Source organism: Asterias rubens, chromosome 10 (genome assembly GCF_902459465.1).
Source record: "Asterias rubens chromosome 10, eAstRub1.3, whole genome shotgun sequence".
In the NCBI taxonomy this organism is placed as follows: Eukaryota; Metazoa; Echinodermata; class Asteroidea; order Forcipulatida; family Asteriidae; genus Asterias; species Asterias rubens.
The window spans coordinates 16,892,424-16,916,400 of NC_047071.1; the positions used below are offsets into that span (position 1 = coordinate 16,892,424).

The following is a 23,977-nucleotide window of genomic DNA, read 5'->3' on the forward strand; positions in this document are numbered from 1 at the left end:
CTCTCAGAATCGGCTTTCCTCCTAACATGCCTAATAGGGAAAAAAATGCTTAGCAGAAAATACTGCCCAACTGGCTGGCCTAGTATTTATGTTTTTGGTATATTTTTAGTGTATTTTTCTCTGGAACTTGGTTTTTATCTTAATTTTTTTTACTGTGTTTCCCTGCGTAGTTTTGTGAATTAAATCCACAACATGGCTTTTTGATCACCATGTTGGCAGTTTTCATAATTAATAATAAGATAACGCATGTCTTTACACAGATATTTCAGACGATATCTCTTGTACCTTTAACACATGATAAATGCTTGAGATAGAACATGGAGGCTTCTTCAATGTCCTGGTATATGTATTGATATTAATGGCCGCCTAGGGCAAAACAAAAATGCTGACGTCTTTCTTGTTAAGAGACTTCACTTGACATTCAAAACAGAATTTTACATGTAAACAATCTTTTTTTTCTTTTATGACCATCGCTGCAGGATTTTTTTTGTGTGGCAATCTTCAGACCTTTTGTGTTGTGTTGTCATTTAGCCATTGAGAAAGACTCTACTTGGATCGAAACATCAGGCCATTATATATTTTTGGCACTTTTTGTTACTATCTGAATGTAATTTCATATAAGAAATATCTTGCGGTATAGAGTTGATATCAATAAGTCTGGCCTAGCCCTAGAACAAACCAGGGCAACTTTCAACAAATTTGTATGTAGGTTTTATCCGTCAAATTTACATGAAATGTCAGACGATTCCGTCTACACAATCTAAATTATGAATTCTGGGTACTTTCATTCATTCATTCATTCATTATTGGTTTATTCTTTAAAAATACAAATTCCCATGGCGGCCAGAGGTTGAATTACAGGAAAATATACAGATATTAAAAATTAGGGGAAAAAAACACTATTACAAACTAAAGAATTAATTGGTTAAGGAGAGAAAAAAAATTACAATGTATAAAACAAATTGTTTTAAAAGTTGCGAAACAGCAAACCTGGATAAAAATATTGCAGGCATAGTCCAGCGAATTTTCAAGGCCATCACAATTTCACAAAGCGCATAAAAAGCTGCATTCCACTTAATGAACCATTCTTGATTAGTATTTTCATGATGGCAAATCCTACGAGGGAAGCGGTAATAATGGCGAAAAATTAGCAAAGGGGGCACTATTAAGCGAGGTACGTAGGCTGCCTTACAGTTGGATGGGCAGTGAAATAACTGAGCCTTTATATAATATTCATTTAGTTTGTACATTTTGCACAACAGTTTTAACGAAACATCTTTGCGTCTTGTGCTTAATGTTCCCAATTCCTTTAAAAAATTAAAATCAATTAGTGTATTTTTTAGTAGCGAAGTCAACCATTGAGCATGTACAAGGGTGTAAATGAAGGCAAGTTTACAAGGTTTACTTGCTGTTTACAAAAATACATGTATATTACTGAAAAAGTATCTATTACTATTTGTCCCTGCAAAATGGACATGTAAAAAAGGTATGTTCCTAAGAGTCCATCCCAAAATTAAAACGATAATGCCCATAATAACAATAATAATAATAAGACTTGTAATGCAAACGTATCCTCCCTGCTGGGTGTTCAAGGCGCAGAACATTGGCGTAACCCTAACCGTAACCCTAACCCTAACCCTAACCCTAACCCTAACCCTAACCCTAACCCTAACCCTAACCCTAAGGAAAAGGCACGGAGAAGGAAGTTGGTGCCACCATTGACCCTCTCATACACTGGGGGTATTCTTTGAACTTGTAAAATTCCTCACTGAAGTCACAGGTTCAAGAACTTTTAAATAATTTTTCTTTTTTAAGTAGTAATTCACAGCTTAAAATGCTCGGCATTACTTGTATTTAACACGAGACACTGACAAAGAAGTTTAGCACTTGTCTTGCCTCTTGAACTTAATGTTGAAATTCTTTCACATAATTATTCTAACCTCTACTATTTGTTAACCCCCAAAATAAACAAAATAAAAATATAATGTCGTTCCTCATCTTCTTCTCACTATCTATTTAATTACAATCCATCGGTGTTTTCCACCTCAATGCACAAGGACAAAGCTAACCAGCGGTGCATCATCGTCAGGGCTCATCATCAGCCAAGAAGTGGGTGTTATATCGGCCGCTTTTTAATTTGATTAACAGTAACAGTCTTAGAAAGCGCCGTTCCAGTTCTAAGCCGCCCCAGTTTCTCAGCAACGATAAAAAAATAAACCTCACACGGCTTGGTAATCGTGGGTTTTGGATCAACTATTAATAGCGAGTGAGCGGACTTCGAGGTGTTGACAAATGTTTCAATAACTCTTCCGGATCGTCAAACCTTGACAATCAGGCGAGGGTTATCCGCAACGATTTGAGGTTTCGCTACAGATAAAAAAAAATCACACTTCGTTGTGATGCATTCTCGCAAGCACACTCTTTTTAAATTTTTAATAAACGGACGTGACAGGGAATTTCCCCTAGACTCAGAATGCATTGTGTTTATGAATAAATGATGGGTTCTGCTGGCGTGAAACTAAGAGCAGTCTGGTATGCAAGTAGACCTTTAACACATGATGGGCACATGTCGTTAGATTCCCTACATGCTACTAAGGTGTTTGTACAGTTAAGCTAGAAGTGACCAGACTGTTTCACTAGCTGCCTATTATTTGTACTGTGTAGGAAGAAATAACACAACAGAGAAGATGATCAGAGCATACTGATCGATATGTTCGGCTGTCAACCACCGGTACTTTTCAGAACCACAAACCTCACCTAATTGTTCATCCACTATGCAAAGTTTCAAATTCTACTTAAAGGCAGTGGACACTATTGGTAATTGTCAAAGACTAGCCTCCACAGTTGGTGTATCTCAACATATGCCTAAAATAACAAACCTGTGAAAATTTGAGCTCAATCGGTCATCGAACTTGCGCGATAATAATGAAGAAAAAAACACCCTTGTCACACGAAGTTTTGTGCATTTAGATAGTTGATTTCGAGACCTCAAGTTCTAAACTTGAGGTCTCGAAATCAAATTCGTGGAAAATTACTTCTTTCTCAAAAACTATGGCACTTCAGAGGGAGCCATTTCTCACAATGTTTTATACCATCAACCTCTCCCCATTACTCGTCACCAAGAAAGGTTTTACGCTAATAACTATTTTGAGTAATTACCAATAGTGTCCACTGCCTAAAAAAACAAAATGACAAGTATAAATAATCACAAGCCTTTCCCATTCTCTGTTGCCATTTTTCCATCCAACTCATTAAAATCTACCATAATGCCATTAATTTAACACCTGAACTGTTTGACATTATGCCCCATGCTGAGCTTGATAATTTTAGGCAGCTGTTTGATTTTTAATGGGGGTTATAGTTTAATCTGAAATAAAAGAGAAGTTAAATTTATAAATCAGTCCTTGTGCACTTAAAGGTGGGGTCATACTCATACGTGTAGATTTGTTTTTTGTCGACGTAATGCTGATTTATAGGCAAAACTAAAAAGAAAGGTACAATAAAAGTCAAATGTGAAAGTTCAACTGAATACAGTGTCTATTTGCTGAGAAAATAGCAAAAACCTTTCACAGTATTTTCATAAGACCTATGGATCCATCGTATTTAGCGAAATGACAGCGGGTACTATAACCACATCTTTGGCTGTAGCAAACCTGAACAGCGACCAACCCTCAGAAATGTGAGAAACAATTCATGCATAAATCATTTCTCAGATTCAAACGTTTTTGGGAGGTGAACAATTATCCAAACCATATTACTTCGAAGGGAATACTTTCTCAAAAAAAGTTTATACTCTCAAACAGCTGCAGTGCTTCTCATCAAGTGAATTTTTGTGGTCATTCATTTCTGGCGTATTTACTTACTATGACCCTTCCTTTAAGGACAACCACTGAGGATTAAGGCCACTATAACGCAGATGGTGTACACTAACACACCTGACGTCAATAAAAAAAAAAACCTTCTATGTCCCTCTCCGCTACCACGACTCACTTCAGCGCCAAAAATAGACGCAAGAGTAAAACAACGCCAATGCTGTGATGTCAGGGGAGAAGGGAAAAAATTGGGTCAGACTTTGGGAGGGCTTTTTGATGTTCTCAGTGGGATGACTAACACGCTCGATCTGGTTTCACAGCAAACTAGCTGGGGCAAAAGTAGCTAAGCGCAACAAATTTTTAAGTTTACCAGAACAGGGTTACCAGCTAAAACACCCATGTCACATAAACAATTTGTGACTGGTATCCTGCTTGTTTCTGCTATGCATAAAATTGTTCAGCAATATTTTCTGCTTAAGCAGCTCTATGAAATTGGGCCCTGGACCCAATGCCCTATACCCAATTTCATGTACATGTAGCTGTTTAGCACAAAATGGTGCTTAGCAAATTTCTTTGCTAAGCAAAAAATGAGTGGAGCACCAGGCGCAACAATGTAAACTTCATGGAATGTTGGCTGGTAACCTGCTTCTGCTAAGCAAGATTTTTCAGTGCTTAGCATTTTGTTGTTCTTACAGGATTTATCAAACTTAGGCCCTGGATTTACACCAAAGCCATGAAGGCCATGGTCTTGGCCTTGATGCCCCTTTAAATATTTCTAAAGACTTGAAGATTTTCCAATAAAAGTGCCATTTGCAAAATGAAAACGGCCTTACTCTCTCAAAGATAACATCCCGACCTGCTAGCTGACTACGCAGCATGTTTAACACATGGTGTATGCACAGTCAAATTTAAGACTTTTTATTTAAGACCTTTTAATGATAAACAAAATTGTGAAGTTGTGGGGTATATAGTCAACCCTTTATAAGCAAAATTCCTGAAATGGAATTTACCTGTAATACATTTTATAGAATTACTAAATCTTTGGTTTTTAGAGGAAGTTCATTGAAGAACTTCACCCAAATATCCTCACGACATTTTTAAATAACCTAAGCGCAGCGAAATAACAATTTTTGTCAAGCACTGAACTTGAGCTTGCCCCAACCCCATTAGGCACGATGAGACCGACACCAAGGTTTCCCAAAGCTGATACTTGAGAGTCACTCAGTCGGAACTGGAGACAGATAACATATTTCCTCAGTGGTTTAGCTGCAAATGAGGCGTACAAACCCAGATGGACTGGTCGTTACGCGTACGAAGCCCAGATGGACCCGATCGGAATGAGAATGTGCAGCGGAGTGGCAACTCATTGCTTGATTGGATGAATACACCCTCATCCCGATGGGCATCTGCCCGGATCGTGTTTTCTCAGAAGATTCATCTTGGATTACGCAAAACAGATTGCTTGGAAACATACGCGCATTATTACTCACTGGCTTACTCATCCAATGTTTTCAAATGTTCAAAATACTTCACATTCAAGCCATGGTACAATTTCATAGAGCTGCTTTTAAAAGCAGAGAATGATGATTAGGCCACAAAAAAAAAAAAAAGTTGATCGTCCCAGCCCGACCGTTCAAAACCCCCCGACCCCATTTTGTTTTGTTTTCTCTTCTTCTTTTGTTCCCGTCTGGATATCTCTTTATACTTTTACTGCCCAGATTTTTCAGCTGATACTTTTTTCAAAATGTACAGGTTTGAAAAGATGTTTAAAGAAGGTTTTTATTCATGCTGGCAAAGCAAGAATAGTTCTTCAAATATTTACTTGGGCTACACTGTGCTTAGTTGTTTGAAAAAGTTTACAGAAAATGTCATCTAGGAGTTAAATGTGTTTGACAAAACTATTGAAAACATCAAAAACACACAAACCCTCTGTTTTATAGTGATTGTGATGATATTTGGCATGTCAACAAAACTTTAAGAAAAAAAGAAGAAAACAAAGACAAAAACCTCCCTCCCTCCCACATCCGATGAACAATTTTTGGTTTTTTTGTTGCCTTATATACCTTTATCACTATGTGGTCATCTTGATTTTACTCCATTCCAACTGATTATAACCAAACTGAGGCTGGACGAAACAATAGTCTGGTGCCATGCGCAATGAATGTTAGCATTCATTACTGTTATTGGAAACAGGGAACATGACCAAGATGGTGACAGCGTGATAAAGGCATAGAGTTATATAAAAGAACTAGAGGGCGCAATGGTGATGCTTCTTGCATAAACGCGACGGGACCGCAACGAGACACGCGCGCCATTATGTACGCCCATTGAATCGAAGTACACGTTGGAGTTTGTGTTTATTGAACGCTGACGCGATGCTGTTTTGTCAACTTACAAAATGGCCGCACAAACACACGCTAAGCAATGCCTGTTTGTTTAACTTAGAAAATGGCCGCCTGCGCGCACGCCGGGGTGCGTATATAGGCCAGTGCGCCCTTTAGTTCTTATATATAACTCTTTGGATAAAGGTCTATAGTTTAGTTTGAACCACAAACCTCAGGATTAACTAGCTGGTACTCTACATACTGAACTATCCGGCCCTATGTCAATACAAACTGCGATATGGGTAGATGTTTAATTTATTACAGTATTAGATCGTGATTGGGTTTCATCAGGATTTTTGACCAACTGTAAGGGGGGGGGGGGCTCCCTGACAGCAGGTCATTCAAAGTGCTAGGATGAATTTTCTACTAAATATTTACTCTTGATTTGAACTTTAATTGAAGAAGAAAAAAAACGGCTGCACCTTAATAACGACATATTGGGATTACAATAAACTATTTTTTTTTTTATTCTGAAGGTATCCATGTATAGGATTTTCCCCACACCCGGAACTGAAGTTATTAATTGATTTTATTTGTCATTCACATGTAAGAATGATGCATCAATGTCTTGAAGAAACGTTATAAAACAACTCATCGATGACTAATAATCACAACTAAAGCTTCTGAGAAAGTTTGACAGCCCCGTCAAGCAAAACCTCTACGGGCCGCGGAGCTTACTGGAGTGGAAGATATTTTAATTGGTTGGGTAGAGAGACAGGGACACCTCAACTACCGTAGGGATATATACGGATAGATGTTTAGTTTATTACAGTTATAAAAAAGATCGTGACTGGATCGCACCAGGATTTTTTCCAAACTGTATGGGGGGTTCCTGGACAGCAAAAGGTCATCAAAAGTGCTGGCTATAGGGCTAGATACTTGTATTTTCTATCATATGAAATTTTTACGTATGATTTTTTATGATAATTTTCAGGCGATCTGCCTCTGTAAATTTTGGACTTCAACAAACGTACACCTCATATCATGTCAGTAGGGGGAAAATATACAAGAAGACATGCAGCATTATGTACAAACATTTGGTGTTTTTTTTTGGGGGGGGGTTTAGGGGGGATGTGAACATGTAAAATCTAAAAGTCGGCAGAAAAATATTCACCAACAATCTTTCAACATTTGTGATGACTCAAATTAAGCCGTTGTGAAACCATAATACAAACTATTGGCAAATTCAGAAAACAGTGATCAAGAACATATTTTCAAATATAAAAAAGCATTGAAAATATTTACACTAAAAGAATGCCCATGCAAAGTTTTCTCTCTAAAAATACATTATTTAAAGGCACATGTTGATTACAGCTCCTTCCCGATCTGGAGAACCTCAACGGGGAATACGGTATCATTTTCAAGGGTTGCTGTTATTTATTCTACAAAATCACCGTCCTCGGACCGAAATCTAATTCACTGGGGGAGCCACTCAAGGAAACTTTGCGCCTTTGCCGCCGCGTAACGGTAACCACAAGGTTTCAGTGTCCTCAGTGGAGACTGGAGACAGTGGTCTTAAGTAATGCACTCAAACACAACTAAGATGACAAGCCCATGTCATAACCTTTTTCTCCTGACTCAGCCGCAGTGTTCAGCCTTGTCATTAACCACTGTGTAATCCACCAAATCTAAATGGGTCCAACCTCCTTTTCAAGTCCCAAGAACAAAAATACAATATTTCTGGCTATGGCTATAGGCTACTGGCTACCACAACGAGACTTATGAGCATAAGTCCAAAGGTTCAATCTACATGGGTCCACCCTCTTTTCCAAATCCCACAAATAAATTGCCACAAACTCAATTCAATTCAATTCAATTCAATTCAAAAATGGTTTATTAAAACACGACTCGCAGTTAAAAAACTGAATTGCACATGTCAACATCATAATATGTTAAAAAAATTACATCAAGTAGAAGTTAACAAAGAAAAGGACATCAAATAACAAATTATTATTATATACATTGGCAAAAATACATTAGTAACAAAAACTCTTGGCTATGGCTATTGGCTACTGGCTACCATAACATGACTTACAAACATATGATCATAGGTCTATCTAAATGGGTCCATCCTCCTTTTCAAGTCCCAAGAAGAAGAAAACAAAATTAAAAATTCTGGCTATGGCTGTTGGTTACTGGCAACTACAAGGCTTATGAGCATATATGTAGGTTCATACACTGTAGGTTCAATCTTCTTTTCTAAATCCCCCCCCAAAAAATTACACAAATTCCTGGCTATGGCTATTGGCTACTGGCTACCATAACAAGACTTACAAGCATATATGATAATACATGTAGGTTCAATCTAAATGGGTCCATCCTTCTTTTTAAGTTCCAAGAAAAAAAATTACACAAATTCCTGGCTATGGCCATTGGCTACTGGCTACCATAACATGGGATCATAGGTATATCTAAATGGGTCCATCCTCCTTTTGAAGTCCCAAGAAGAAGAAAAGAGAAAACAATTATTCTGGCTATGGCTGTTGGCTACTGGCAACTAAAAGGCTTATGAGCATATGTAGGTTCAATGGTTCAATCTTCTTTTCCGAATCCCAAGACAAAAATGGCACAAATTCCTGGCTATGGCTATTGGCTACTGGCTACCATAACAAGACTTACAAGCATGATCATGGTTCAATCTAAATGGTCCATCCTTCTTTTTAAGTCACAAGAAAAAAATGTCACACATTCCTGGCTATGGCTATTGGCTACTGGCTACCATAACAAAACATACAAGCATAGGATCATACAATAGGTCAATCTAAATGGTCCATCCTTCTTTTTAAGTCCCAAGAAAAGAATGACACAAATTCCTGGCTGTGGCTATTGGCTACTGGCTACCATAACAAAACATACAAGCATAGGATCATAGGTCAATCTAAATGGTCCATCCTTCTTTTTAAGTCCCAAGAAAAGAATGACACAAATTCCTGGCTGTGGCTATTGGCTACTGGCTACCATAACAAGACTTACAAGATATGACCAAAGGTTCAATCTAAATGGTCCATCCTTCTTTTTAAGTCCCAAGAAAAAAATGACACAAATTCCTGGCTGTGGCTTTTGGCTACTGGCTACCATAACAAGACTTACGTGCAAAGGTTCACTAATGGATACTTAAAGCTTTTCTTCATCAAGTCCGAACAAAACTTGCCATCATTCTTCATATCACTTAGCCAGTACATGTATATTTTCAATGAAGCCTGTTTCATTTCTTCAAGCAAAAGCAAACGCAAACCTGAATTTGTTAGTTCCAAATTTATTTTATTATAAAAAAGTTTGCCCAATATTTCTGGTGCAGATTGCTTTGCATCACCTCGTAATAGACTGAATTTATTTGTAAAAACTTGATACCAATATTGATTGTTCTGAGAAATATTTTCCACCAGAGAAAACTACCGTGAGAAAAAAAGCACTGTCCCTGACATCTTTTTCCGTCTATTGATTGGAATTTAAGTAGCGACTGGGTTTCAAATTAAACGTATCTAAATTTTTTTAAGTCTTCAAATATGTTAATTTATATTGTACACAACAGAGTTGTGTCATTAGTGTTTTATAAAATAATATTCATCATTGCCCCAGACAGTTTATACATTCTGACTGGTCGCGATCAGGTGAGCTCGTTTAAATAATAAATAATAATAATAATAAACATTTATATAGCGCCAAATCCATTAAAAATGCTCCCAGGCGCTTTACAACAACAAAACATTTTAACCACAAAAACTAAATAATTAAAAGATCCAAAAATAAAATCCATAAAGTATGATGTAATGTGTAGTCGAGCCATGGTAAAAAGTTTCTCAACATATTTACGCAAATCGAATCCCAGCCGTCACACTTGTGTCCTTAAGCTATACACTTAAACATTGCTTCGTAAAAGAACCCAGTGCACTTATTGAAAAGAGACGGGGTTTGCCCCGGTGTTCCTGGCTGTGGCTGCTGTATGCGCCATAGCACCTTGTAAACCCTTATAAGTGCTACATAATTGGGTCTCGGAATTCATCACTGCAATAACCTATCTTTCTGAAAGTTTGTATATACTCAGCGCCTTGAGTACCTTTTTTGGTAGTATACCTGCGCTATTTAAGACTTTGATATTATTCAAATGTAATCAATACCCATCAGTACTCAATGTAAAATGTATTGATACGCGCGTGAATGCACAGCCTTTGAGCCTCGCAATTGCATGCCAGTGGATGTGACAGGAAATGAGAATTTACATAACAGAAAAGTTTCACAGCTACATTTCTCATGCATGATATTTGGTCCTTGGAAGGACTCAGGAAAGTACTGAGTATACAGTGCTCAGCATGAGGCTAAACAAAGGAAATAGTATAAGAAAGTATTTACTTACCACATATCTGTGGCCAGGGTTAGGTTCTCATAGTTAATAACTTCAGGAGCTGTGAGGATAACAAAAACAACAGAGCTTATGTCACTTTTAAATTCATCAACTTCTGAGTTCAAATGCTTTCAAAGAAATTTAAAACTTTTAATCTCCTTCATCACAGAAAAGATACAAAATGGGTCTCTGTCTGTAGTTTTAATCTTTGCGTTTTTCAGCAATTGGTATCAATTCAATAGGGTTTACTTCAAGGCAATGGCATTTTGTACCATTTTTATGGGAGCGGTTAGAGACTCAAAATTTTCCCTAAATTTCATGACGACATCTAGAGGAAAATGATTGCATCAGAAAACTGAATTTGACCTGAATTTTACCCTCTTTAAAGCCACAACAAATACAAACATCAAATAAAGTGGTGCCCATGGCTACAGCTACGGCTGTTGCTAGCGGTGTTACTAAGGGTAATCTATGCCTTAAAGGCAGTGGACACTATTGGTAATTATCAGCATAAAACCTCACTTGGTAAAGAGCAATGGGGAGAGGTTGATAGTATAAAACATTGTGAAAAAAGGCTCCCTCTGAAGTGACGTAGTTTTCGAGGCAGAAGTAATTTCACACGAATTTGATTTCGAGACCTCAAGTTTAGAATTTGAGGTCTCAAAATCAAGCATCTGAAAGCACACAACTTCGTGAGACAAGGATGTTTTTTATTTCATTCATATCTCGCAACTTCGACGACCAATTGAGCTCAAATTTTCACAGGTTTGTTATTTTGTGCATATGTTAAGATACACCAAGTGAGAAGACTGGTCTTTGACAATTACTAATAGTGTCCACTGTCTTTAACACACGTTCAAGTGATGATCAAGCCACAACTAAACCACTCATTCCGACATAGCCCAATACATCTTTCTTTATCTTATTCAATGCCATTCATTTTCATGAAAATTGTCCATCAATCATACCAACGAATTCTGGAGTTCCAATCATCTCTCTGATTTCTTTGCCGTTTAGAAGCTTCCTTGATAGTCCGAAATCAATCAGCTTGACTTCGTGACTGTTCCTGTTCAGTAGCATGATGTTTTCTGGCTGTAGGATGAGACAGAGATATAAGACGAAATTGTTTAGCTTTATTCGGATGGATGGGTTGGAAATTTTTAATGACAACAGACTCATTGCTTGTAAAGGGTTTATTATTAATTTGTCATATTTCAGTGGCAAGCAATGATAACAAATTCATAATAACAACATAATAAAATGAAATTAAGATTATTATTTTTTTTAATTGGGTCAAATATAAAACAACCAAACCATTTTTACCTTACGATGACCTAAACAACAAAAATAATAATACAGATTTATTGTGAACCTTTTGGGATGTTAAAGGCAAAGTATTCCTTTGCTATTTTTAAGTTTCAATTGTTTGAATGTTGTATAAATGTATACAATAAAATGAACTTGTGAATATTGCATTTCAAAAGGTGGTAGTGTTTTTGAGATATCGGCGAAAAACTTGAGTGGTTTATGTCCATGCAGGATGAATAATCGGTAATAATAGGCATACACAATCTTAGAAACATTTCTCAGGTTGGAATACTTTTGAACACCTTTTTCTGAATCCACATTCCTTAGAAGGGAATTGTATCATAAGCTGCAAGGCTGTTTACCAAGTAATTTTTTATGGTAAATTTTAGTAATTTGGGTATTTGAAATGCACACTAACAATTTAAGGGAAGGGAACAAACAGCAGAAAAAAATCATGGGGTTACTATAAAATTAAAAAAAATTGTTGCAATCTTACATGCAATGAAGATTGCACACGTCTGCGCTTGTTTGAGTTATAATGCATCATGCATGTTATAAAATGTACAACCTGTTACAATTAGTCTGTGTACAGTTACATATCCATGACATTACACTTCACAAAATGCCAACGAGTAAAATGTCAGTCGTGCATAAAAACGTGTAGACTTGTAACTAAGTGTCTTGTGTACTCATGTGTTCCTCAAATAGACTCTGCAAGTCTTGTGTGTATCGACAAACAAGGAAAACATCACGAATGAAGATCGTATTTTTCTATGAAATCATGTTTTTCTTTGAAATTTCTAGGGCCACATCAAAGCGCTCAGCAGAGTTTCCTGCAAAATATGCAGTGCTACATTTTAAAGTACGAGACCTCTTACTTTATAACTATACATGTAGCACCATGTAATGATTAACAAGGTGCTGTGGCACAATATGCTGATGATCAGACCAGGAACACCTGGCGAACCCCTTCTCTTTATGGTAAGTGCACCAGGTTCTTTTGCGTGCATTACACAACACACAGGACCTATGACTTTATGTCCCATCCGAAGGACACAGCAATAAATGGTTAGTGTCTTGCTTTAAAAGAAGAACACAAGTGCCATGACTGGGTGATGAAACAGCTACATCCCTCAAGTAACCCCCCCCCCAGGTGAAATTAGATCACCTGACACAAAAGAAGTGTTATACATGTAGTTCTTGGAATATTAATAAGGACTTCCTTTGAGCTCATCATCATGTGAGGTTTAGATAAATGAGGACGTTGTTTGGTCATGCTAAGGTGAGTGTCCTAGGGTGAGGAGGTAGCCTCCAGATGGGGGTTCAGGGATGACGCAAGGGGTAGACTGTCTTTTCTTGAGTCATTCTTTATCTTCAAAATCGCATCTTTTTTCTTACAAGTTAAAGGGAGTGCATACATTTGGTAACCACTCTTATACTTATGTTTATAAGCCTACAGCAGCTTTCGATGTTATAAAGCTTCTTGAGAAACATTTTACTTAGGTTATTCAAAAAAAAAGTTTATCGGTTTTTATGCCATAAAATTTGAATCTGTGAAGCGTTTACTGCAGGGCTCCTGCGATTGTGTATTCCTACATGTATTAGGGATTATTTTTCCTGTACACACATGAACATATTCACACCGATGAATGAGGGCCTTGTTGGTCATGCTAAGATGAGTGTCCTAGGGTGAGAGGGTAGACTCCAGATGGGGGTTCAGGGATGACGGAAGGGGGTAGACTGTCTTTTCTTGAGTCATTCTTTATCTTCAAAATCACATCTTTTTTCTTACAGGTTAAAGGAAGGTATACATGTACATATGTACATTTGGTAGTCTCTTTTAAAATTAATGGAAATAAAAACTGTTGGTTAGAAAGCCTACTTTAGTAGCTTTCAATAGTGTAACCTTTAAACACTTTCTGCATCAGATGTATGCGTCAAAAGTCTTTCAAGGTTTTAACACACGTACACAAATGTTTTTTCAGGAACATACATGTACAGCATTAAAATTCCGATATGAAAAACATAAAATTTGTTTATTTTTAGCCATATTTACATTCCTGATTGTCAACATGTGTTTACCTTGCGTTTATTCGTTATAAATTAGAACCTAGTATTGATTGATTCAATGGATTTTCAGGTCACTCAGCTGTTACAGTGTCATGATGTTGTGTTGGGCCCTAATGCTGTTTGAATGCCAAGTTCTGGGAACCTATGCAAATATGAGTACTAGACAGTGAATTATTTCCCTTGTATAGCAGAGCAAAATGCTATGCAATGTGTCAGTTGTAACTCAAAACTCATCATCTGCTACTCAATATTATTATGACTATCTTAAATGAGTTGGGGTGGTTCTGAAAAGAACCGCTGGTTTAACTTGACGTTTCGATCAGTATGCTCTGATCGTCTTCTGGAGAAAAGTCTTCCTTTCCTTTTCTCCAGAAGACGATCAGAGCATACCGGGTACTGATCGAAGCGTCGAGTTAAACAAACGGTTCTTTTCAGAACCACCCCAACTCATTAGAGATAGTCATTACATGGTGTTACCCCAAACCTTTCCATATCACATTTCCACCATGCAAAGTTTCAAATCCTACTACTCAATATTACCATTCAGTGTACACAAATTTTAATCAGTTTAAAGGCAGTGGACACTATTGGTAATTACTCAAAATAATTATCCGCAAAAAACCTCACTTGGTAATGAGTAATGGGGAGAGGTTGATAGTACAAAACATTGTGAGAAACAGCTCTCTCTGAAGTGACATGGTTTTTCGAGAAAGAAGTAATTTTCCATGAATTTGATTTCGAGACCTCAAGTTTAGAATTTGAGGTCTCGAAATCAAGCATCTGAAAGCGCACAACTTGGTGTGACAAGGGTGTTTTTTTCTTTCATAGTTATCTCGCAACTCCGACGACCAATCAAGCTCAATTTCTCACAGGTTTGTTATTTTATGCATATGTTGAGATACACCAAGTGAGAAGACTGGTATTTGACATTTACCAATACTGTCCATTGTCTTTAAACATTTTGCTGTGCAAAATTACTGGATGAAATCGTGCCCTTCTAGACAGAGTGTTCATTTAATAATAACAATTTATACAAACAACTTGGAAGGCTAGTTATCCTTACTCTCAGTTAAAAAGCTGATTTGCGAAGGATGCAGCTAAAGCATGTTTGAGCCGCAGGCATGTAAAGGCACCTTTAGCAGCCAGCTACAGCAACGCTACTATGACCATGGAGCACAGCCGGAGACCAAATGAGTTTGATTTTTTTCGGCGGGAAGAAAATCAGAAGGGCCCAGAGAAAACTCCATGTGGCACAGGAGAGAATCAATTCACAACTCTACTCACATAGATGACCCTCTAGTCGGCAATCGAACCAGGGCCACAGTGGTGAGAGGCGAGCGCTTTAGGCACTAGCCACCCATCACAAACAGGTGTCAGAGTCAAAGTAAAAAGTTGATGTAAAATGTTTTCTTACTTACTCCTGACAAGATTTCTAGCAATTTCTTAATAATTTGTGTGAAGCGCCTTAGAGTTTTTGTTTTGTTTTTTCCCATAAATTTTGGCGCTATATAGAGACTGTATACTGTTATTATTATTATCTTAAGATTGAAGAACAGGGATTTAACAGGCAAACCAAACAAACAATTCAGAGATAAGATCCCCTGAACCTTTTCATTGACAATCAGCATTATTGCTGGGTGCCAAATAAGCACCTCTGGCTGCCTGGCTCCCTGCCAGGGCTGGTTGCCAAGGACCTCGGAAGAAGGCTAGACACTTTGATTAATGATGGCCATTCATATTTAATTCTACTGTTGTTGTAGCTAATTGTCTCTGAGCTGAGTGTTTAGATTTTAGATTTTTAGTTGTTTAGATTTTTACTAACTTCTCTCTTGTGACATGTACTTTGAATAACATTTTGTTGTTTACCTTTGAGTTTTTGCTTTGACTGTTTTTTTCCCCTGTGAAGCGACAAAAATCTGTTAAGCAGAAAATACTGTTCAACAAATTTCTTTGCTAAGAAAAAAATGAGTTGGGCAACAGTTACCACAATGCAAATTTAATGGAATTTTTGCTGGTAACCAATTTCTGTTGAGCAAGATGTTTCTGTGCTTAGCAATTTTTTATGCTTAGTTGCTTTATGCAATTGGGCTCAGAACTTGAGCTAGCATGCTAGACTGCTCGGCCTTGAGGCGCTACTGTACAATAACATCAGGACTGAAAAATCTAAAATCTGACTTTCAGTAAAATGTTGGTGTATCAATGGCAGACGTCAAAGTGGGCAAAGAACTAAAGCCATTTTCACACTACTCCATTCCTGGGTTGCCCCCAGGGAATAACGGCCAGCCTTTTCACACTATGACCGCTTTATATCCCCTGCCGTCGATTTCACAAAACTCTTCCTAACTTTTACAAGACTAATCTTAGGACTTAGGACAAGTCCCCAACCCTGCACTGTAGCATGCAGACATTAAGGTTGATCCTAAACTAGGAAGAGTTACTCGTCCTAACTTGAGATAAGACGAGTCCCAACTCTTTGTGAAATCGACGGCTGGTCTGCCCCGGCAAAAAATTATGGGCATACCCAAAAGGGAATAGCCACCCCAGCTCTGGAGTAGGAAATAACCGTGAAACTTGGGTTATTCTTGAAACGTGCAGCCAGAACTATAAGGAAAGGGACCTAGGCGGGAACGGTGTGAAAGTGCGCCGGGTAACTGTGAGGTTAAAGGCAGGGGACACTATTGGTAATTACTCAAAATAATAATCAGCATAAAAGCTTACTTGGTAACGAGTAATGGGGAGAGGTTGATAGTATAAAACATTGTGAGAAACGGCTCCCTCTGAAGTGACGTAGTTTTTGAGAAAGAAGTAATTTTCCACGAATTTGATTTCGAGACTTCAAGTTTAGAATTTGAGGTCTCGAAATCAAGCATCTGAAAGCACACAACTTCGTGCGACAAGGGTGTTTTTTTTCTTTCATAGTTATCTCTTAACTCCGACAACCAATCGAGCTCAAATTGTCACAGGTTTGCTATTTTATGCATATGTTGAGATACACCAAGTGAGAAGACTGGTCTTTGACAATAACCAATAGTGTCCAGTGTCTTTAAAAAAAACTCACGGGGCTTCCCCTAGGTTGCATTCACCAGGGACAAGAGATAGAGTGTGAAATGGTCTAGAGTGTTAACTGCGGATCACCTTGAGATCGAGATGACAGATGTTTCTATCGTGCATATGCTTCAGCCCTTCGAGGATCTGTTTGGTAAACTTGGCAGCCACGTCTTCGCTGACATGATCCTTCTCTGCCAAGTAGTGGAATAACTCCCCACCTGTCACCCTGCAGGGGTAAACAAACAACATTCTTAAAGTCATCAAAATGTGCAATAAAGTTGTCAACATTTTTAAAGTACAGGGTCCTAATAACATCATTATAGTAAAGGCTTTAAAGTGCTAGTATCCGCCAAAAAAGGTGCTTATGGCACTCGCTCATACAAACAAACAAACAAAAAAAGTTCAAAAGAAAGGGACAAAAGTATGCATGTTGAAAATCACTAGTTAACATTTACTTTAAGGTCATTGGACACCTTTGGTAATTGCCAAAGATCAGTATTCTCACTTGGTGTATCCCAACATATGCATAAAATAAAAACTCTGAGCAAATTTTTACTCAATTGGTCATCGAATGTGAAAGAGAATGAAAGAAAAGAAAAAAAAACAGTTGTTCCACAAATGTGTGTGCTTTCATCTGCCTAATAAAAGGCTCCAGCTGAAGTATTTTATAGTTTGAGTGAGAAATGAAATCTTTCTCAAAAACTACGTTATTTCAGAGTGAGCTGTTCCTCACAATGTTTTATACCATTGCTCGTTACCAAGTAACCTTTTCTGCTAAAAATTATTTTGAGTAACTACTTGTACAAATAGTGTCCAGTGCCTTTTGAAAGACAGATAAATCTTGAGAGCAGATTGGAATGATTATGTTGTAACAACAGTCCTGATGAGGTACGGAACAACTATTCAAGACTTTCCGTGATGTAATTTAAGCAATGCACGTGCTACCCATGTGTTTTTGGCCATGGGTTCTACCAGGAGACATGTACATCATCCAGGGTTCCACCCAGCATTTTTCAAAATTGTGGGGCATTCTTGAACAAATATTTCTTTGAAGTTTGGCCTACACGCACTGAATTGAATTGGCGCTTGTTGCTGCTCTTAAAAGGCGTACTGTGCTATCCAGGGCATTAAAAATGTTTTCTTCATGATTTCTTTATGGCACTGTGAATTTGATCTTAAAGAGAGTTTGATCTTAAATGTAAATATAATTTGTTTTTAAACCTGTGTTTTAAAGGGGTACGTGTAAAAATAAATTACCCTTGTGTATAAAGGTGTACGTGTAAAAAATAAATTATATTCTTCATCCCCGATGTAAAACTAACTTCTGTTAAAATTATAAGTATTTGTCTACACATCAAACACAACCCGTGGCCTCCTTGTCATTCTATATATAAATCTAGGATTGAAATTGAGTCTCCACCATAGAGCAATATATATTGACTAGAGCGCTAACACCCCATTATACACGCACTAAAGTTTTGAAGCCGTGTGGGCGCATCCATGTTTATGTACAAACCAACAAAAGCTTGAAATTTTGTGCGCCAATTGTACGGCTATTTGCATGATAGTGTGTTTATTATTTTCTGTGTGTCATCGAACCAAAAAATGCATCAATGTGAACGCACAATCGGCTGATGAGCGTACAAACTGCGAGCCTCATGTGCGTCATGTTTAAAAGGCGCGTATACTTGTTTAAGTACGTCAATCTAGTCGAACTTACGGTTTTTATAGCGCAGACAGACGCAAATGGGCAGTCGAGTACGTAAGCGCACACGCCGAATGTAAAAAAAAACGCGCCAATGTGAATTAAAATCATTCCGTATTCACTCAACACATCAAACATGTCTGCGCCCAGGGTGGCTTCAAAAGGCAGAGCAAGTTAGCACTCTAGTCAATATATATAGCTCTATGGTCTCCACTCACTTCCTTGTGTCTAAAAAGCTAAGACACAGCAAGGATACCTATTTACATCTAAGGTTTTTTAAATCAATACTTTATACATCTTCAATGGCAAACTCACAATTGAATTAACTTGTATTACAAACGAGTGTGCCAGACTTAATCTCATATCAAGAGATTATTGTCAAGGTTATTATTTACACCATGGTTTGAGGAGTATACCCGATAGACACTTTGAAGACACGTCATCAACCCACCCGGTCTGCAAATTTAAAGGGGTGGGTGTTCACTGCCCCCCCCCCTCGCCACTAATAAGATAGGGTGTGTTTTGGGTTTTATAATGTAGGTACTTTCAATATGTGGTGCCAGCTCCTTGGAATTCATGCAGACAAATAACATTCAACACTGATGACATTTTTATAATGTTGTACAAAGGATTTCTCCAGGCTATGTGACATCAAAACACTGACCATCATTTTTATGTATATACCCATAGACACAGACGAGTTGGTCTTCGAAAAGCGTTCTGTAAACGTTCATTATAAAATCGATATGGTTAGAAAGATGTTGTAAAAGTAGAATACAATGATCTACACAAATATGCCTTGAAATTGCGTGGTTTTCTTTTTACCTCGTCGACTAACATGGTCGGCCATTTATGAGAGTCAAATTTTTGGCTCCCATTGAGTGATACTTGTGTGCAGACTGCTTGTGTGGATCATTTTATTCAACTTATATGCATTTTATAACAAACGGTTTCAAATGCTTTTTACAGACCAACTCGTCCGATCCAAGGCAACGTGTTCCTTTAAAAGGGTGGGTGGGTGTTACCCTCCTCCCCCCCCCTCCCTCCCGACAAGATAAAGTGTGTTTTTGGTTTTACAGTGGAGGTACTTTCAATCCATGGCGCTGGCTGCTTGAAATTCATGCGGACAACGCTTTAAGATGCCATTTTCGCCCCAAGAAAATTCGTGCAGCGACTCGGGTCTCCTTGAAATTGATGCAGACAACACTTTAGTATGGCATTTTCGCCCCCAGAAAATTCATGCAGCGATTGACACATCCAAATGGCAAGCTTGTAAGTAGCGACTGCAAACACCATGGGATGGAATACCCACTGGACTGCTGGCCCAGAGCTAACAATTTTAATGTCAGGCCAGTACGAAAAATCTTCAAAATATTTGGAAGTCTAGTGTTTTTTGTTTTTTTTTGCTTTTTTATAAAGTTGAGAAATGATTGATGCGATGGCATCACAAATAACATTCAACATTCATCACATTTTTAGAATGCTGCACGAAAGATTTCCCAGGGCCATGTGACACAAAAACACAGTCTTTCAGACAATCATTTTTACGGAGTGCGATTCCGAAGACTGCAAAAGCAGCATTCCTTCAAATTTTAAAGTGGATTTCTTTTGTAAATTGGGAGTGAAACATAAATTCATTCACAGCAGGAAATGAGATGCTGGTAATGCCGTTTTGCTTTGATCATGTAACAAAATTAATAATCCAGGATTTGCCCTTAATTTGTTTTTTTTTCACTAACACGCAGTAGTTTATATTTGTTACTACTTTTGACAAACGGGGCCATCCCTTGTTATCAAAATAATCTTACCAATTTACATAATGTCTTGATTAAAAAATATATATATTTCTTTTGACATATCCACCAAACATTTTTGGAAACAAATTTGAAATTTATTTGTAAACATTGATTACCCTGAATGGCCCCGCACCAAAACTACAAAAAACATTTTGTAAATTGTAGCAACCAAAATCCACCATGGGCCATTAATCTTCGTCCATTCCACTAAAAAAATACTCAATATCTGAACATTGTGTGGTTCTAAGATTCAGTAAAACAGCAAAAATTCATTCAGATATGCCTAAGGCCCAGAGGGTTCATATTTCATGCTGAAATGTATCCTGAGTATTTAAGGATCGTTCAGTTGGAAACTTCCCCAAGATATGCCATATAAAATTGCATACAGCATGACTCATTTGTCATTATGTTTTAGTCATTGAAAAGTACAAACTTAAAGGTAGGGTTATATAGTTAAATGCTGAATAAAAGAAATTCAGCTGAAAACAGTGTCTACTGGCTGAGGAAAAAAGCCAAAAAATGTTGAATCCATCCTCATTTAATAGCGGTGTGACAGTACGTCACTGGCCACAGCATTCGTGAAAGGACACCAACCCTCAGAAGTCTGTGAACCGATTTATACAATAATCATTTCTGATTCAAATGTTTTTGGGCAAAAAATTCTGCAAACCATGTTACCTCGAAGGGAATACTTTCTCGAAATGATTAATATTATCAACAGCTGCAGTGCTTCTCATCAAGTAAGTTTTGATGTTCATAACTTTTGTTAGTATTTTTACCAATCTATGACCCTACCTTTAAAATGTACAATCTCTCCGCACTCTTCACATTCATTTTTTATCTTCTTCGTCTCAAATGCCAGACTTTTTAGATTTTCCAATTTGCATTGCAATCTCAGGGAGATTTTGCACAACAATCAGGGAGATACATTCCACATGATTCTTAAATTAAACCAGACTTCCCTGGAAGTTGAAGCCGAAACACATCAGAACATGGAAAGATTTGGGTTTTTTTTTTTTATGGAACTTTCTGGCAGAATCAAGGGGAGCTGACAGCTCTGTGATATTTGGCCCTCGGGGGAAAAATTAGGAAAATGTTACCGAGTATAAGTCTGACCTACATTGTGCATGTAGCACAGGATTTTATAATCTTTCAAGGCTGTTACTTAACAATTTTGCAGATTTTTTCTGAGGGCAAAAATAATCAGCAACTGGCCTAAAATTGCAAGAATATTGACTGAAATGCAAATTATCGAGATGGGCAAGGTGATTTATACCAAAAATACACCATTTTATGATTAACTTTTTAGTACATTGGGTTTTTGTCTGAAGTTTGATATTTGTTAAGTTTTAACTTAAACAATTTGTTGAATCGTTGCAAGTATTTTTATGAATGTTAAATTTTATATAATGTAAATATAATTTAAAAAGAAGATTTGATTTCATTAACAAATTACATTGTCTTCGTTTGAGATGTTTTCTCGATGTCAATACGAACAAGACATTCAGTCTATGAATGGGTGTCCACATTCAGAACAAAGACGTCCATACACCCCCTGTGGTTCAAACTGTGCAGTTTTTCACATAGTGGATCCTGCTCGTCTGGCGGTCTCACTTACTTCAAAGACACTGGACACTATTGGTAATTGTTAAAAACCAGTCTTCTCACTTGGTGTATCTCAACACATGCATAAAATAACAAACCTGTGTAAGTTTGAGCTCAATTGTTCGTCAAAGTTGCAACATAATAATGAAAGAAAAAAAACACCTTCGTCACAAGAAGATGTGTGCTTTCAGGTGCTTGATTTGGAGACCTCAAAATCTAATTCTGAGGTCTCGAAATAAATTTCTTGGAAAATTACTTCTTTCTCGAAAACTACGTTACTTCAGAGGGAGCAGTTTCTCACATTTCTTTTATATTATCAACAGCTCCCCATTACTTGTAAATTTTTATGCTAATAATTATTTTGAGTATTTACCAATAGTGTCCACTGCCTTTAAGAGGATCCAAGACAATCTCAGGTCTACTCATACAAACAGTAGCCCGCTCTTATCTCTCGACTCATTCTGCAAAAAGTCCACCACAGCACCTGAACAATGACATATTCAGTGCACATTGCCGTCTCTAGTTACTCAGCGCTCAGGGAGATGAGCTGCAATCTGATACTCTCTGCCCAGCTGCCCTCTGTCTAGGCTTGTTGAATGCAGGCTAATGGGTATTTTTTTCATATACATCGGTATAAATTAGACCTGTTGGCTATATTTTATACTGTGTTGGGGAAATATGTCTGTGAAGTATGTGTTGATTTGCAGCCAATTTTTTTAAAGGAAATTGGAGACAATTGGGTTTTTTTTCTTTTTCTAACGATATTCTTTAATACTTTCTTGGGAGAGGTTGTACCAGGGCCCAATTTCATAGGGCTGCTCAGCACAAAAATTTGCTAAGCATGAAATTTCTTCCCTGATAAAAACAGGATTACCAGCCAAATTTCCATTTGTTACATAGTGCTTGTTACTGGTATTCATCTTTTGTTTGCTTATCCTGAAAATCACATGGAAATTTGGTTGGTAAACCTGTTTTTATCAAGGAAGAAATTTCATGCTTAAGCAAATTTTTGTGCTTAGCAGCTCTATGAAATTGGGCCCTGATCTATCATAGTTCTAACAGTCCTTTAGTACATGTATTGCCTAAATGTAATTCAGTACCTAGTAGACGACAATACTTATCCTAATCATTGCAAAATCAACATTTAGCCTGGTAGGATTCGAACCCACAACCTTGTGATTGCAAGTACTGTACAGTCTAACCACTGGACCACGATTAGCTTGGTAGGGTTCGAACCCAAAACCTTGTGACTGCAAGTCCTGAAGTCTAACCTTTGGACTACACTGACCGATTAGGTGCAAGCCTTGTTTGAAGGTTTTCCAACACAGAAGTTCACTGGTTCATACTATGTAGTTACCACACAATGTACATGTTTTGCTATATGATTTAGTTGCAAATGTAAAGCATTAATTTACACAATTTCCTTGCCAATGTACAAATAATTGCCAGTGAACTACCTTTATTATGAGTGACTGTTTTTATTTTACTTTAATGTACATTGGATGAAAGTAATCTGTAGGTTTTTTACTTCTGCGCCAATTTGTAAAGAAAAAAGGTGCATTTTCTCGGATGTACAGTTTGAATGCAATTTTTGTGTTAGCGTGCATTATGAACATACCTATACGCAGGCTTATATTACATTGTTAACCGCAATGTAGCAAAATTAGCCAGCCAGTATTTTGATGTTGTTGTATAGTCCTTTATTAATCCTTCATGCGTACTTTTACCTTGGAAAGTGTTTTCGTACGAACAGCCCTAAACCAAGCTCTACATGTGGCATAACACTGTACCGTGTGCACCCAATAACTTACTCTGTAACCTACTGTTTGGAAGAAAAAAACTTTGGATAATTTTGATAACCTTTTAGAACAACCTTGGTAGGCCAAATAATACAAAAATACCTCTCC

At 37.5% G+C, this 23,977-nt stretch overlaps 1 protein-coding gene across 1 annotated transcript in view; it reads right to left on the reverse strand.

Annotated features, from left to right (window-relative positions):
- The window catches only part of LOC117296091 (death-associated protein kinase 2-like), a 50,356-nt gene that overhangs the window by 19,474 nt on the left and 6,905 nt on the right, over positions 1–23,977 (reverse strand). Inside the window, exons 3-5 of the mRNA XM_033778963.1 lie at positions 17,052–17,190; positions 11,507–11,630; positions 10,551–10,599 (exon numbers count right to left, since the gene is read on the reverse strand). Of these exons, the coding sequence (XP_033634854.1) occupies positions 10,551–10,599; positions 11,507–11,630; positions 17,052–17,190 (312 nt within the window). The remainder of the gene's footprint in view (positions 1–10,550; positions 10,600–11,506; positions 11,631–17,051; positions 17,191–23,977) is intronic.